The sequence below is a fragment of the Diceros bicornis genome, chromosome 13, assembly GCF_020826845.1.
Source record: "Diceros bicornis minor isolate mBicDic1 chromosome 13, mDicBic1.mat.cur, whole genome shotgun sequence".
Taxonomy (NCBI): Eukaryota; Metazoa; Chordata; class Mammalia; order Perissodactyla; family Rhinocerotidae; genus Diceros; species Diceros bicornis.
In genome coordinates, this window is record NC_080752.1 from 13,791,053 (window position 1) to 13,808,061 (window position 17,009).

At 36.2% G+C, this 17,009-nt stretch overlaps 1 protein-coding gene across 6 annotated transcripts in view; it reads right to left on the reverse strand.

Moving 5' to 3' along the window:
* EPS15 (epidermal growth factor receptor pathway substrate 15) overlaps positions 1-17,009 on the reverse strand; it is a 136,660-nt gene that overhangs the window by 22,045 nt on the left and 97,606 nt on the right. For 4 of the 6 annotated variants that reach the window (XM_058552390.1, XM_058552387.1, XM_058552388.1 and 1 more), the window contains 6 exons: positions 16,547-16,744; positions 10,913-11,116; positions 9,627-9,743; positions 9,310-9,400; positions 4,473-4,532; positions 3,035-3,171 (listed from right to left, as the gene is read on the reverse strand). In XM_058552390.1, coding sequence (XP_058408373.1) covers positions 3,035-3,171; positions 4,473-4,532; positions 9,310-9,400; positions 9,627-9,743; positions 10,913-11,116; positions 16,547-16,744 — 807 coding nt within the window. The remainder of the gene's footprint in view (positions 1-3,034; positions 3,172-4,472; positions 4,533-9,309; positions 9,401-9,626; positions 9,744-10,912; positions 11,117-16,546; positions 16,745-17,009) is intronic. The other 2 variants (XM_058552389.1, XM_058552386.1) reach the window with 1 other exon arrangement.

Genomic DNA, 17,009 nt, shown 5'->3' on the forward strand with positions numbered 1-17,009 from the left:
CGGCCCCTTACAGGCTCTATTTCTAATCATCAATAAAATGGATATTACAACCGAATGTCAAAGGATATTGCAGAGCTCAATTTATAAATTTCTAAGTAAAACAAATGTATTTGAAAAAAGAAAAGTAATGCTAACCAGGGCTTATAGTATATTCTCTCTTTATAGAAGAGGACTCATTAAAACTACTAGCAAAAAGAAGTAATTAATACTAATGAAGTTTTCAGAACTGAACACGATAGTATTTATTTTAACTAATGCCAGTGATATTATTGTAAAACTTGCACTCTATCTTATACCGATTGTATCTGCTGAATGAATAAATAGCAACTGAAGAAAAAAAATTAAGCTGGTCTATATAGCAAAGTAACTTTCCATGGTTCCTAATATAACAGTCAAAATACTACTGTGAGAGAGTCACTGACATGATAACTTAAGTCACCAACTATAACCGCTTCTTCTCTTAATGTTAAGAAAAGGAAAATCTAACAGGCCTGGTTTTTAACAATAGCTTGCAGATTTTATTTGCCATCACAGAGAGAAAGAGAAAAAGCATGCCTATATGCACGTCAGGTTTAATTACTAGTCCTTCATCACAAACTGTGCAACCACTCTAAAAGGCCATTGGCATAGCAAGGGAAACACGACAAACTGTGCAGCCCATAAACAAAGGAGCAAGTGGTCACAAAACTCTTTAGTTTGATAATTAGGCAATTTAGTGCACAGAAATAATTTTCATAACTAAAATTCAGATGGTATGATTTTATAGATTTATGTTCCAAAATCCTCCTACAAGGTCACCTAATTTATCACTGACATTCTCTCTCTCCTACATCAGCCCTCCACTCCCTGCTTTCACGGCATGACTTAGCACCCACACAACGCTACCACACACTAGCTTGGAGGGTAGGAAATGATAGTTGTTTGTTTTGATTTGGTTTGGTTTTTAAAATTATGTCCCTCTGAGAGCAGAGACTAGCCTTGAGGGAACAGGAAAGACTTTTGGGGAGAGATTCATGTCTGGAGGCATACTCAGAAGAGGCCTCTGTTTGAAAAGAAGGAAGATCACAAAAAACAGAGGCTTTGTAGCCAGGAGGAATTACGCTTAAATCATAGACTATAGTGGTAAAGACCTTAAGATTTTGGTCAGAGAGACCAGAGTTTGAATTCAGTTCTACCCCTTATTAACTTACTACCACTTAATCTAAGTCTCATTTACTTTACCTTAAAAATGAGGATAATAACATGAGCATCAGAGAATTATTGTGAAGATTAAATGACGCAACACATGAAAAAAGCTTAGCACCATGCCTGTCACACAGAACACATTAGCTAAACGTAGCTATTATTACATTGCCAATTCGGTTTTTTGTTTTGTTGTCTTTTTAATGGGGAAATTAAGAGCTGTCGGCAAGGGCAATGTTGCTTTCAAAAACTGGGGAGAAAAGAGAAAAAGTAAGTAGAAAGAATGGCAGAAAAATTTCACCAGGGGAGAAGAACAGGAGAAACTTGTTTATTTTTAAATTAGGAAGAGTTGCTTCGGCTTTCTTGTTCTTGAAATGCTAAGAGTGGAGAATGAGAGACTAGAATAAGGTGAGAGGAAAAGAATTCAGGTTGCAGCCAATTTTACAAGAATTTGGCACATGGGTCCACACTGCAAACTAACTGTTATAGGAAAACAGACTATCCAGTAGCCTGTGGAAACCACAAATATTCAGTTACGGAGGCATTTGCTCAGTTTACATCAATGGAAAATACCAGTTGTTGGCCAAGTAGCTCTTTACCGAGTAAAGTAAGGAAGCAATTCAAGAATACTAAAATCTACTACCTTTAAAAGAATCGATTATTCTTTTAAGGAAGTATTCTTAATCTAAGAGCATTAAAAAGACAAAATTTTTGCTTCAAATGCCTGTCAATCAACTGTTCCTTTCTGGGTCTGGTTTACCTAAAGACGTGAAACATCCTGCCTCAAAAATAAACCTCTAGGGCCGGCCCCATGGCTTAGCGGTTAAGTGCACGCGCTCCGCTGCTGGCGGCCCGGGTTCGGATCCCGGGCGTGCACCGACGCACCGCTTCTCTGACCATGCTGAGGCCGCGTCCCACATACAGCAACTAGAAGGATGTGAAACTACTAGATACAACTATCTACTGGGGCTTTGGGGAAAAATAAATAAATAAATAAAATTTAAAAAAAATAAAAAATAAAAAAATAAACCTCTAAATAAAAATTAAGAACAAAAAACTCCGAAATCATTCATAATTATTGAAATTGCATGATGGACACATGGAGGTTTGTTAAAATATTTCATTATATCACTCTGAGTATGTTTAAATATCCATAATATAAAGATTTTGTTTTTAAAGCCTTCAGATGATAAAGCACTTAGCTGTATGACCTTGGTTACGTTAATTTCTCCAAGTCCCAGCGTCCTTATTAATAGTTAAAACAGGGATACCAACACCTACTCTGCAAGGTTCATGTGAAGATTAGAAACAATGAATGTAAAGCACACAGAAGTACCTGGATCATAGCATGTTGTTATTAAATAGTGATTGTTGTAGTATGTATGTTCTCAAGCGAGTCTGACATTTAGTGGGCATTTGTACTTTTTTACAAGATTAACATTCCACATGTGTTTATAAAATAACAAATGATTTTTCTAAAACATTAATGCTGTTCCTTTTAAACTGATTTTCATTGTTTCAATAATGCATACCAAACATTTCTGAAAAGCTTTACTTAAGACTGGTATATGGACTTCTACTCATTTATTTTAAATATCCCCAAGGGATATTTGGTCCTTTGAAGGATGGACTTGATTTTTGGATGACATAAGCTATTCTAGTCAATTCCAGTGGATGATCAAGCTGTGAAATACCAATCTGAATCAAAAACTAGATGGGCTAGATGAGACTGAAATTTTTATATGGCTCATTAGAAGTAATATAAAAGAGGATTCTTTCATCACTGTATATTTCAAGAAACTCACTTAGGACACTTGTTATCCATTTGACAGTTTTTAACTCTCCCACTTACGGATGTATTACTGCTATTGCTGGTTGCACAGAAAGGGTCAGTACTTGAAGTAGCAAAAGGATCAGTAGAAGATTGCTTGAAGAAACAGTCAGACGCAAAAGGATCTGAACCTTTGAAAGGATCACCTCCAAATGGATCTAAGAAAATATAGCATAAATTTAAGAGACTAAAAACTATTACACTAAATTTCCTGTCACCTGAAGGCATAATTGCCTTAATTAGAAGACATTTTGAACTGGAGAATCTAAGTTAGGTACTTTTATTATGATTAATGATCATTAAAAAAGTACAGACATTTGCACCTAGTTAAATAGCTTTAATGAACGTTCTTTCCTACTTGGTCATCATTAACCCAAAGCAAATCAATAATTCCAACACTTACTACACAAATGTTACCTGTATGCTAGGTTTAAACAATTCCTCTAAGCTGGTGATTCTAATTTTGGGTGGGGATCACAGGTTCCTTTGTGGTTTTGATAAAAGATACAGTCTTTCATCTAATAAACTTACTTTTTTTGTTGTTGTTTTTTGTTTTTTGTTTGTGAGGAGATCAACCCTGTGCTAACATCTGCCAATCCTCCTCTTTTTTAGCCAAGGAGGACTGGCCCTGGGCTAACATCCGTCCCCATATTCCTCCACTTTATATGGGATGCCGCCACAGCATGGCTTGCCGAACAGTGCATCGGTGCGCGGCCGGGATCCGAACCAGCGAACCCTGGGCCGCTGCAGCGGAGCGCACACACGCTTAACCGCTTGCGCCACCGGGCTGGCCCCTAAACTTACTTTTTAAAATTAGCATAGAATGTCCAGGGGTCCCATTTTAAAATCCTTATTCTATGCTATCATAATTAAAGAAACAACAACAAAAACTTCTAAATGTATTTCTCTCCCTGAGTGCAAGGGTAACAGCCAATAGTCTGGAACAGGTTTGGGAAGCATAACTAAATGGTACACAAGATTTGCTTCCTTCTAATGCAAAAATCCCAGAGAAAGAATATCTTAAGAAGTCTGACATTTAGTAATTCTTTAAGATGTTTCCTTTTCCCTCATTCATACAAATAGGCTATAATCTTAGGAAAACAGAAGTTCTAAACCCTGCAGTAGTGTAGATCATTATACTCATCTAATCCTTGGCTAAGAAGGAGAAATCAGCCTAAATATTATTAAAAGGCACCTAAGTATAAACACTAATGTCAGTTTTAAAAGAGTAAAGCTAACAGTTTATTAAGCAAATTCACAAGAATCTACCACTTTCTCTCTGAAAATACCAGGCACATACAACATCTTAGTGGGGCCTTAGATAGTTTCAAAACTGAATAAAAAGCAAGTCCATTTCCTATAACTACCCAACTGTGATCTCTCATTCCTAAATACAACATAAGCTTATAATTAAGCAGAATCAGACTAACACTAAGATGGACCTCAACAATATACTGACCAATTTTCCCAAAAGTATACTGACCAATTTTCCCAAAAGGATCATCCTTGAAAGGATCACCTGTGATAAAATAAATAAGCAGAAATCAAAATAACAATATTTACTGTTGTGACATCATTACTTAAAGTTCAAACAACAGCAAAGTTTCTTAAAGCAAAGTTTGTTTCATTAACTCCGTCAAAGTAGATGAAGCAATGAATGTCATCCACCTCCAGGAAATACTTAAAATAATAAAGAGTAAAGACAAAACATCAACACACCTCATAAAGAAGGCAAATTCTAATTAGAGCCAACTATACTTACCTTTTGACTACAAGTTGAGGTTCCAGATGGAGGGGAAAAGACAAGCACAACAGCAAGGCTTTTACTAACAAAATCTCTACCCTTCACAAGAGTAATGGATGGGTATTACCATCACCACATCAGAAATGAAAGACACTGACATTCACAGAAGTTTAAAAAAAAACTCTTATGGAATTGAAGAGTCCAGAAACAAACCCTTACATTTATGGTCATTTGATTTTTGACAAGAGTGCCAAGACGATTCAAAGGGGAAAGAAGAATCTTTTCAACAAATGGTGCTGGGACAACTGGATATTTACATGCAAAAGAATAAAAAATCAAGTTGGACCCCTATCTCATACTATATACCAAAATTAACTCAAAATTGATCAAAGATCTAAATGTAACAGCTAAAACTATTAAACGCAAAAGAAAACATAAGAGTAAATCTTCATGACTTTGGATTTTAGATATGACATCAAAAGCACAAGTGACAAAAGAAAAAAATAGGTAAATTGGACATCAAAATTAAAACAACATTGGGGTCGGCCTGGTGGCGCAAACGGTTAAGTGCGGGCATTCCGCTGCGGCGGCCCAGGGTTCACTGGTTCAGATCCCGGGCACGCACTTTATATGGGACGCTGTGGCGGCATCCCACATAAAGTGGAGGAAGATGAGGCACAGATGTTAGCCCAGGGCCCGTTTTCCTCAGCAAAAAAAGAGGAGGATTGGCAGATGTTAGCACAGGGCTGATCTTCCTCACACACACACACACACAAAAATTAAAACAACATAAATTCCAAGAAAATACGTGCAAATCAAATATTTGATAAGGGGCTTGTATTCAGAACATGTAAAGAACTCTTACAAGTCAACAATAAAAAGTCAAACCACCCAATTAAAAAATGGGCAAATTATTTGACAAGATACAACATCCATTTATGATAAAAACTCTCAATAAAATGGGAATAGAAGGAAAGTACCTCAACATAATAAAGGCCATATATGACAAACACACAGCTAACATCATACTCAACGGGGAAAGACTGAAAGCCATTCCTCTGAGAACAGGAACGAGGCAGGGCTGCCCACTCTCACCACTCCTGTTCAACATAGTACTGGAGGTTTTGGCCAGAGCAATTAGGCAAGAAAAAGGAATAAAAGGAATCCAAATAGGTAACGAAGAAGTGAAACTCTCACTATTTTCAGATGACATGATTGTATATATAGAAAACCCTAAAGAATCTGTTGGAAAACTGTTAGAAACAATCAACAACTACAGCAAAGTTGCAGGGTACAAAATCAATCTACAAAAATCAGTTGCATTTCTATATGCTAATAATGAACTAACAGAAAGAGAGCTCAAAAAGATAATACCATTTACAATTGCATCAAAAAGAATAAAATACCTAGGAATAAATCTTACCAAGGAGGTGAAGGACCTATACAATGAGAACTACAAGACATTATTGAGGGAAATCCACGATGACATAAAGAAATGGAAAGATATCCCATGCACGTGGATTGGAAGAATAAACATAGTTAAAATGTCTATATTACCTAAAGCAATCTACAGATTCAATGCAATCCCAATCAGAATCCCAATGACATTCTTCACAGAAATAGAAAAAAGAATACTAAAATTTATATGGGGCAACAAAAGACCCCGAATAGCTAAAGAAATCCTAAAGAAAAAGAACAAAGCAGGAGGCATCACAATTCCTGACTTCAAAACATACTACAAAGCAATAGTAATCAAAACAGCATGGTACTGGTACAAAAACAGACACACAGATCAATGGAACAGAATTGAAAGCCCAGAAATAAAACCACACATATACGGACAGCTAATTTTCGACAAAGGTGCTAAGAACATGCAATGGAGAAAGGAAAGTCTCTTCAATAAATGGTGTTGGGAAAACTGGACAGCCACATGCAAAAGAATGAAAGTGGACCATGTGCTATCGCCATTCACAAAAATTAACTCAAAATGGATCAAAGACCTGAAGGTGAGACCTGAAACTATAAAACTCATAGAAGAAAATATAGGCAACACACTATTTGACATTGGTTTTAAAGGAATCTTTTCGGATGACATGCCTACCCAGACTAGGGAAACTAAAGAAAAAATAAACAAGTGGGACTTTATCAGATTAAAGAGCTTTTACAAGACAAATGAAACCAGAATCAAGATGAACAAACAACCAACCAGCTGGGAGAGAATATTTGCAAAACATACATCTGACAAGGGGTTGATCTCCATAATATATAAAGAACTCACACAATTGAACAACAAAAAAACAAACAACCCGATCAAAAAATGGGCAGAGGAAATGAACACACACTTCTCCAAGGAAGATATACAGATGGCCAATAGGCACATGAAAAGATGCTCAACATCACTAACCATCAGGGAAACGCAAATCAAAACAACACTAAGATACCACCTCACGCCCGTTAGAATGGCTATAATCACCAAGACAAAAAACAACAAATGTTGGAGAGGATGTGGAGAAACAGGAACCCTCATACACAGCTGGTGGGAATGCAAATTGGTGCAGCCTCTATGGAAAACGGTATGGAGATTCCTCAAAGAATTAAAAATAGAGATGCCCTATGATCCAGCCATCCCACTACTGGGAATCTATCCAACGCACCTGAAATCAACAATCCAAAGAGGCTTATGCACCCCTATGTTCATTGCAGCATTATTCACCATAGCCAAGAAGTGGAAGCAACCTAAGTGTCCCTCGACTGACGATTGGATTAAGAAAATGTGGTATATATATACAATGGAATACTACTCAGCCATAAAAAAAGACAAAATCGTCCCATTTGCAACAACATGGATGGGCCTGGAGCGTATTATGTTAAGTGAAATAAGCCAGAAAGAGAAAGACAAACACTGTATGATCTCACTCATATGTGGAATATAAACCAACACATGGACAGAGAAAACTGGACTGTGGTTACCCGGGGACTGGGGGTGGGGGGTGGGCACAAGGGGTGAAGGGAGTCATATATGGGGTGATGGACAAACAAAAACGTACAACCCAAAATTTCACAATGTTAGAAACCATTAAAACATCAATAAAAAAAAAAAAAATGGGCAAATTATTTGAATAAACATTTCTTCAAAGAAGATATACGAATGGCCAAAAAGCACATAGAAAAATGCTCAACAGCATTAGCCATTAGGGAAATACAAATCAAACTCACAATGAGATACTACTTCACACCCACTAGGATGGCTATCATCAAAAGGATAGATAATAACAAGTGTTGGTGAGGATAAGGAGAAATTGCAACCCACATACACTGCTGGTGGGACTAAAATGGTACAAACACTTTGGAAAACAGTCTAGTAGTTCCTCAAATGATAAACATAGAGTTACTGTATGATCTGATATATACCCAGGAGAAATAAAAACATATATCCACACAAAAATTAGTAATAAATGTTCAGAGCAGCATTATTCATAATAGCCAAAAAAGTGGAAACACCCCAAATGTCCATCAATCAATGAATAAGTAAAATGTGGAATATCCATTCAATGGAGTATTATTCATCAATAAAAAGGAATGAAGTACTGAAACATACTAAAACATGAGTGAATCTTGAAAATATTACAGTCAGTGAAAGAAGCCAGACATAAAAGACAATATATTGTATAATTCTGTAAATAGGCAAATCTACAGAGACAGAAAGTAGATTAATGGTTGCCTAGAGCTAGTGGTTAGGGGAACGGGAAGTGACTTCTAATTGGTATGGAGTTGCTTTATGCGGTGATAAAAAATGTTCTAAAATTAGATTTTGGTGATGATTATACAACTCTGTGAATATACTAAAATCATTTAATTGTACACTTTAAACATACAATTTAATATATCTTTTAACATTTTATACATCTCAATAAAGATGTTTTCTTAAAAGGAGTTCTAATATCTAGGCTCATTTCTGCCAGGACTCTAAGGAAGTTATTTTATCTATGTGCCTCAGTTTCCCATCTTTAAAGCTGATATAAACTGACCTATCAGTTTCACAATTTGATTTTTGAAATAAATAAAATGCAAAAAGAGCTTTAACACAAGTAGTATTTAACACAGTTTACAGTGACATCAGATGTTTTAATTTATTAAATTATATTTCTTCAATAAGACTGCAGGCACCTTACGGGCAGGCATCAGGCTTCTAACTACTCTGACTTCCACTGTTTTAAAATCATGGTGTTGGCACTTTTAGTAAAAAATTGCTAGTTGACTTAAGAGTATCCAATCTCCTCTTCTGGTCCATAATGTCTTCCTTTTGGTCCTTATTCTGAAGGAGAAACATACGTTTTTAATCAGGGGCTCCTAAGACATAATCAAAGGCTTAGTCTCAGGATTTGGTTGCCTGAAGAGGACAAATACTAGCAAATCTGAGCATATTACATCACTCTCCTCTACTTTTGTTACAAGAAGTAGGCTCTCAAAACAGAAGCCCTAATTCTTATACAGTTTATATATTAAAAAGCCTCTTTTTGTAAATCTATGATATAAAAATAAGAGTACTTACTGCCAACAAAAGGATCAGACTGGAAAAAATCCAAGTTTGTATCTGTAACTGGATCTGTCAGTGAACTTGATTCTACATTAAATGGGTCTTCCTAAAAATAATTTTAAATTAAAAAATGTTTTAGGAACCAAAGTTTTAAAAGGTAACATTTTAAAATAAAATAACAAGCTTTGAAAAATCAAATGATGGTAATATAACAAATATTTCCATAGTCATAAAGTCCACGTAACACATTTTTCTCTTTCCTTAGCCTGAAATACTATAACCCATCTAGGGAAAAGAGTGATAAGAACATTTACATACAAAATTATTTTTACCTCTTTTGAACATCTGTCACTGTTAAATTCAGGACAAACTTTTTCATTAACAGCTGTAGTCACCATTTCATTTTCATCAGTCACACCAGAAGGTGGTATTTCAGGACTACTTCTTGCCTACAAAATATTAATGCTACATGGACTAACAATGTATTTTCTACTTGGCAGAGAAAACTGACAAAGGATAACCAAAAATTACTAAAAAATAAAAAAAGACAAGCAGAACATATTCATTGAAGGACTTCTAAAATCTTTCTTAGAAAAATGGTATCACCAAGCATCGAAGTCATTCAGGCTCAAAACTACAGGTCATCCTTAACCACTTCCCTTTGGTCATCCCCTAGCTAGCCTCCAAGTCTTGCTGAGTCTACCTCCTACCTCTTTCTCAAATCCTTCCCTTCTTCTCCAACCCCAGTGACACTATCACCCATTTACAGTATCATCATTTCTCATCCAGATTACTGTAGTAACCTTCCAACTGCCTCCCTGCCTCCAATATGTGCCCTTCCAATCTATCCTCCTTATAGTAGCCAAAGTAATAGATCTAAAATGTGAATCTGATCATGACCCTTCTGGTTAGAAATCCTTCCACGGCTTCCCATTACTTTCTGGATTTAGACCAGTAGGTAATAAGGCTTAAGTGGCAGGGGGAATCTCTATTTTCTATCACCCTGTGTCTTTGAACGATAACCTAGTAATTTGCCTTCTGTGCTTAAAAGAATATTGTGTAATGTACCAAGACTGCACTGCCTAAATAAAATCATGTCTGTTAATTCTATATCTTTAATATCTCTCAAACTTGTATTCTTCTCATCATCCCTCCTGTTACTGCTTTTTGTTTTTTTTTTTTGGTGAGGAAGATCAGCCCTGAGCTAACATCTGTGCCAATCCTCCTCTTTTTGCTGAGGAAGACCGGCCCTGAGCTAACACCCGTGCCCATCTTCCTTCACTTTATATGGGACACTGCCACAGCATGGCCTGCCAAGCCGTGCATCGATGCACGCCTGGGATCCTAACCCCGGCCGCCAGCAGCGGAGCATGCGTACTTAACCGCTACACCACAGGGCCGGCCCCCCTCCCGTTACTGCTTAAGTTTAGGCTAACACAACTCCCATACAGACCATTATAATAGTCCGTTAACGTATCTCTCTGTGTCCAGTCTCATTCTCTACTCCATTTTCTACATTTTCTAAAAGGTAAATGCAATCATGTCACTTCTTGCTTAAAATTCTTCAATGGCTACTCACTGCAGTTGATTATGAAGGTTATGGAACTATTAGACTCACTGGAGACTCCTGGTGGATGGGCTCAGACTCTAGATTGGTCTGGCCTTCAGCATGCTCATTAAGATTGGCTGTTTCACTGCTGCTGGTGCTGAGGCTGCAATAATCTGTAGCGCCATTTACAAGAATACTGTGTGGGCTACTGCACCAATTTAATTGATTATTCTGGTTTTCCAGTTCTTTCATTTCTATCAGTTTCATTTGCATCTGTCAACACAAAGTAGAAACACAAAACAAGATTTATTACTAGAAAGACACGTAATCTAAAAATGGCTATACCTTTAGACTTGGTCATGGATAAATTTGCTTCCATTAAGGAGAATCCCCTGGGAATGCAGCATGACTTAGAGAAAAGATGTTAGTAATCCATCCCAGTATATATAGATTCACTTCTGTACATCTTTTGAAAGCTCCAAGTATTTTGATTCAATTATCTGCATACTGGCAGTGCTTTAGGGTATAATTAGAAAAAGGGTCACAGTATTGGGGAAAAAACAGCAAAACGACAAAGCAAGAGAAGATTTTGTGACAAAGCCTTAGGAGAGATAAAAGAAGTTGAAGGGGAGTACACAAGGCTTTGGAACCATCCATACTCCCATTAGGAAGGAGAGGAGTAAAGACAAAGGTAAAACGAGCTAGTGACCTATGCTCTGGCATTATTTATTAAGGGGCTAGAGCCCTAGGAGGTGGTCTCACAATCTAAGCTATACCAAACTTGTTAAATAAAGAACACTCAAAGTTTTTTTGACCACAATATCCAAGTGACTTTATACTCTTGGGACAATGGCGGGACACAGAAGGCAAGATTCAATAAGTTGTAATACATATAAAAGAAAAATGTTGGGAATCAGAGGGAGGAAAAAATGCTTATTTATACCAACACCTATAATAAAGAAAAACAAATTTACAAATAACACAAAGAAACTGAAGAGAAGGCAGAATCAAAAAATGTTTCTAGTGAAAAAGAATAATAAATGGAATTTTACCAAATAGTTCTCATTTCTCATAAAATATATATTTTTAATTACATTGGAATTCCTTTTATTTATTAGCATGCTATGTTTTTTGTTTTTAGCAAACATAAAAATTACCTATTGACAGTTCATAAATCAAGGCTCTGTTTCCCTAATCTTATTTTCCCCCTAAGGTTTTTAAATTGCTCAATTTGGAATCTGTAATTCACCATAGGTTTTTTCAGGGTCATAACCTGGGAAAAGAACACTATACTGGATTGAGAGAGAGAGGTAAATCTAGCTCTGTCACCTTCTAATTAGGTGATCTTAGTCAAAGTAACCCTTCCAAGCCTCCATTTCTTAATGCATAAAGGGAATAAGAATTATCTCCACAGATGATTATTATGTGAAGCAAAAAGAACTCTGCAAAATGTAAAGAAAAGTAAATGTATATAAATGACAGACAATGTACATAAAAGTGCCTAGCACACTACATTTCTCACTATTACAGTAATTAAGTTTTCCTCTGTTCCTTTTCCACTAATTCACTCCATTTTTAAAAAGTTAAACATCTTGAGCTCTTTGAGGGTAGGGACCACAAATTTTGTTCCTTGTATCTCCAACACCTAGCACAATGCTGTACACTGTAAGTGCTTAGCATATGTCCAGTGAATGAACACAAATATTGTGCTTATAAATTTAAACACTGGGCATCAGTAAGCATATGTATCTACCAAACCTGTATTTAGAACTTAAACTAACAATCCAAAAATACTACACATTTGTAACACACAGTTTATGCTTTGTATATTCCTAGTACTATAGAGCTGTGGCTTGTAAACTTTTTTTTACTATAATCCATAGAAAGAAACAGATTACATCCTAATCCAGTAAATATATATGTATATATTTTGATATGTCTGTGTGTGTATGTGTACACATAAATACACATGTGTAATAGAGACGTACATGCATATATATATAATTATACATACACACACATACATGCACATACAGTGGTGAAACAAGTGGTGAAGTAATACTTACCCTTAACTATATATAATACACTCTGATGTTTCCTATTTTCTCTTATTTCTTTTTTCAAAAAAATTTTTATCATGACCATTAAATCAATTTCAATATCCACTACAACTTTGCAGTCTAAATTTTAAAACCTTAACACTAAAATAATACCCATCATAGAGATGAAGCAGTAACTGGAAATACTTGCCTATCAAATAGTTCTATTTAGGACAGTTTGTTCCTTAAAGTTATTTCTGAGACAATCAATAGAGATGAAGCAGTAACTGGAAATACTTGCCTATCAAATAGTTCTACTTCAGACAGTTTGTTCCTTAGAGTTATTTCTGAGACAATCAATAGTATCTTAAACAAAACTAGGATTTCTTCTGTCTGGCTCTCTCATGCAACTATCACTAAGCCCATGTTCTTCCCTAGTCTCTGCATAAACTTAAGAGGATATAGAAAAAAAAAATCATGCAACTAACACCAGCTCTTTGCAAATTGTGTAAGAGAAGTGCCAGGAATGCCAGGAACATTTGAATAAAAATAGTATGTAATGTATTAACATAGAGTTAAGGTCAGAGGTTCTTTGCTTTTTTTTCTTGCTGCAAATACGACGTAAGAAGCAAAAATGAAGATTCAGCAAGTCAGAAAAATTTTCTTCAGTTATTCCTTTTTCCAAAAGAGCTATAGGTTAGCTTTAGAGAGCAATGAAAGTCTCGGGTTAATTTACAACTGGATTTTCATGTTTACAGACCCATGGGAATATACTGCCCTCTGTGGGAAAGACGCACAAGCCACTCAAACGTAAGAAATTAGTATATTTATTCTTAAGGTTTGGAGATCAGACACGAGGATATAATTCTTTCCACAGATATCAAATATATTCTAGCACACTTGGTAGTATAGTTTGTTGAGGCTATTTTCCTTACTCTCAAACACTGTTTTATTTTCTCAATGATAATTTATAATACCCAGAGTTCTTTCTACTTTTCTCATTTATACTCCTTCCTTTGGAAGAAGTCCCCTTTCAAAAAAAGTCAAAGAAAAGAAAACGAAAAGACAAGCCAGAGATTGGGAGAAATTATTTGTAAATCAAATATCTGATAAAGGACTTATACCCAGAATATATTTTTCAAAAACTCTTGTAATTTAATAATAATAAGACAACCCAATTTTTAAAAATGGGCAAAAGACTTAGGCATTTCATCCACAAGGATATATGCATGGCTAATAAGCACATGAAAAAATACTCAACATCACTAGTCATTAGGGAAATGCAAATCAAAAACAATATGAGGGGCCGGCCCGGTGGTATAGTGGTTAAGTTCACATGCTCTGCTTCGGCAGCTCAGGGTTCACAGGTTCAGATCCCGGGCATGGACCTATACACCACTTATCAAGCCATGCTGTGGCAGGCGTCCTGCATATAAAGTAGAGGAAGATGGGCACAGATGTTAGCCCAGGACCAATCTTCCTCAGCAAAAAGAGGAGGATTGGCAACAGATGTTAGCTCAGGGGTAATCTTCCTCACCAATATCACTCTACAATGATATAAAAAGTGGTATCTCATACCACTTTACATCCACTAGAATGACTATAATCAAAAAGACAGACAATAAAAGTGTTGGTAAGAATGTGGAGAAACTGGAACCATCATATATTGCTAGTGGGAATGTAAAAAGGTACAGTCACTTTGGAAAACAGTTTGGCAATTTAAAGTTTAAAAAAGTTAAACATAACCTTACAATATAACCAACTACGCCATACCCAAGAGAAATGAAAACATACATCCACACAAAGAACTGTATATAAATGTTCATAGCAGCATTATTCATAATAACCAACAAGTAGAAAGACTCCAAATGCCCATTAACTGGTGAATAAACAAAATACTTTATAAACATACAATGTAATATAATGTTGATACATGCTACAAAATGGATGAGCCTCAAAACATTACCCTAAGTGAAAGAAACCACATGAGAAAGAGTACCACATGAGAAAGTGTTTGATTTCATCTATATGAAATGCTCAGAAAAGGCAAATGTATAGAAGCAGAAAGCATATTAGTGGTTACCTAGGGGTAGGAGTGGGGACTGACTACACAAGAGCAGAAGGGATCTTTTGGGAGTGATGGAAAAGTTCCAAAAGTGGATTGTGATGTTTGAACAACTCTAAATTTACTAAAAATCACGAATTGTACCCTTAAAACATGTGAATTTTATAGTATGTAAATTATACTTCAAAAAATCAGTTTTTAAAAAAATTAAAAGAAGAAAACTATGTTAAAGAACATCCATTCATCTGGTAGCATTCCCACTAGGATAATTTCTTTTGGGTTATGTGTTTATTGAGTTTATTGAGCACCTACACTGGGACAAGAACTCTGCTAAACGATAGAGATAAAAAAAAAAAAGCTCAGTCTGCTGGGAGACAGACACACAAACAAATATATAGGGAAAAATGTTACTAGTGGTATAACAGAAGTATAGAGGCCAATAAAGGCAGGGTTCAAAAAATGTCATAAAGAAATAAGAGGTCAAGCTACGTCTTACAAGATGAATGAGTAGGTAATTCATCTGCTAGACAAGGGTGGGGAAGGAAGCACATCGAGGGGAAGGACTTCATTATATATAATAATTAACAGAGAACACTAGACTAGGTTTGAGAAGATCTGGATTCCAGGCTGCAGCTCTTTTAAAGGCTATGTAACCACAGGCAAGTTACTTAACCTTCCTTGGCTTCTGTCTGTTCAAATTCAAAATGAAAGGAATGGACTACACAATCTCTATGCTTCTACCTAACCATCTTACTACCATTCTATAAAATATTATTCTCCATTTAGGGAGGCCTAGAAATAACAAAGCAAAGGATCTATCCTCTGGACCCACCACAACACTGCACATTTATCTGTATAAAGAACAATTTCCTAATTTAAAAAAGTAATCACAAAAGGGAAGACACTGGGTTATTATTTATTAAAAAAAAGCATGACTTACTGAGCATTTATATACCAAATACTATGCAAAAATGTCTCACAGGTTTTGTCTCATTTAATCCTTACAGCAGCCCTAGGAGGTAGGGGTACTGTTAACGCTCCAGTTTTAAAGATGAGGAATCTGATACTAAGATAATTCAGGCAGTAAGTGGCAGAGCCAGCACTTTAACCTAAACTATCTAACCATGATTCCAATGATAATCATCAGATGTACAAAATGCATGATAGTTTTAACTCATGACCAATGACAAGAAACCTATTTGTAAAAAATGACTGAAAAAATGAATAATAAACTAGACAGAGGGAGAAGGAGCAAAAGTTGAGAAAGTATTATTTACTAAAAGGATATGTGGGGGCCAGCCCAGTGGCACAGCGGTTAAGTTTGCGCACTCTTCTTCAGCGGCCTGGGGTTTGCAAGTTCGGATCCCAGGCACGGACCGACGCACCGCTTGTCAGGCCATGCTGTGGTGGCGTCCCATATAAAGTAGAGGGAGATGGGTTCGGATGTTAGCCCAGGGCCAATCTTCCTCAGCAAAAAGAGGAGGATTGACATCGGATATTAGCTCAGGGCTAATCTTCCTCACAGAAAAATAAATAAATAAAATAAAAGGATATGTGAGGGCCCATCTGAGTGTATTTCTCACTGACACAAAGACTTACTGAACTGATTTCCTGCTGTGAATCTTGCAGGTGCTGCTGAAGAGGTCCCAGCTGAGCCTTCCCTGACTCCACACTCTCCTCCAATTCTGCTGTTTCTTGCTGTAGGCGATTCAGCTCTTCCCTAGCTTTGGCCAGCTCTTCTTCATAAGTGGAGATCTGCGATTCTTGACTAGTTAATTCAGCTTTCAGGGATGAGATCTATAATACAGAGGTGAATTAGAAGAAAGGGAAATTAAAAAAAGAAATGTCATTAAAATGTTCCATAATGCAATATGTTTATTAGTTTAGTTTACTATTTTAGTCTTTTTTGACGTATATTTTTGGTAGAAAAGGGCAATTAGGGGACAGATAGAGGAGAGTTGAAGGCATAGATATACCATACTTCCAGCTAAAATCTGGAAAAATAGTACATTAAGTGCCCTATTTCCCCTAAAGAGGGCCTGTAATTTCTGGATGAACCGTA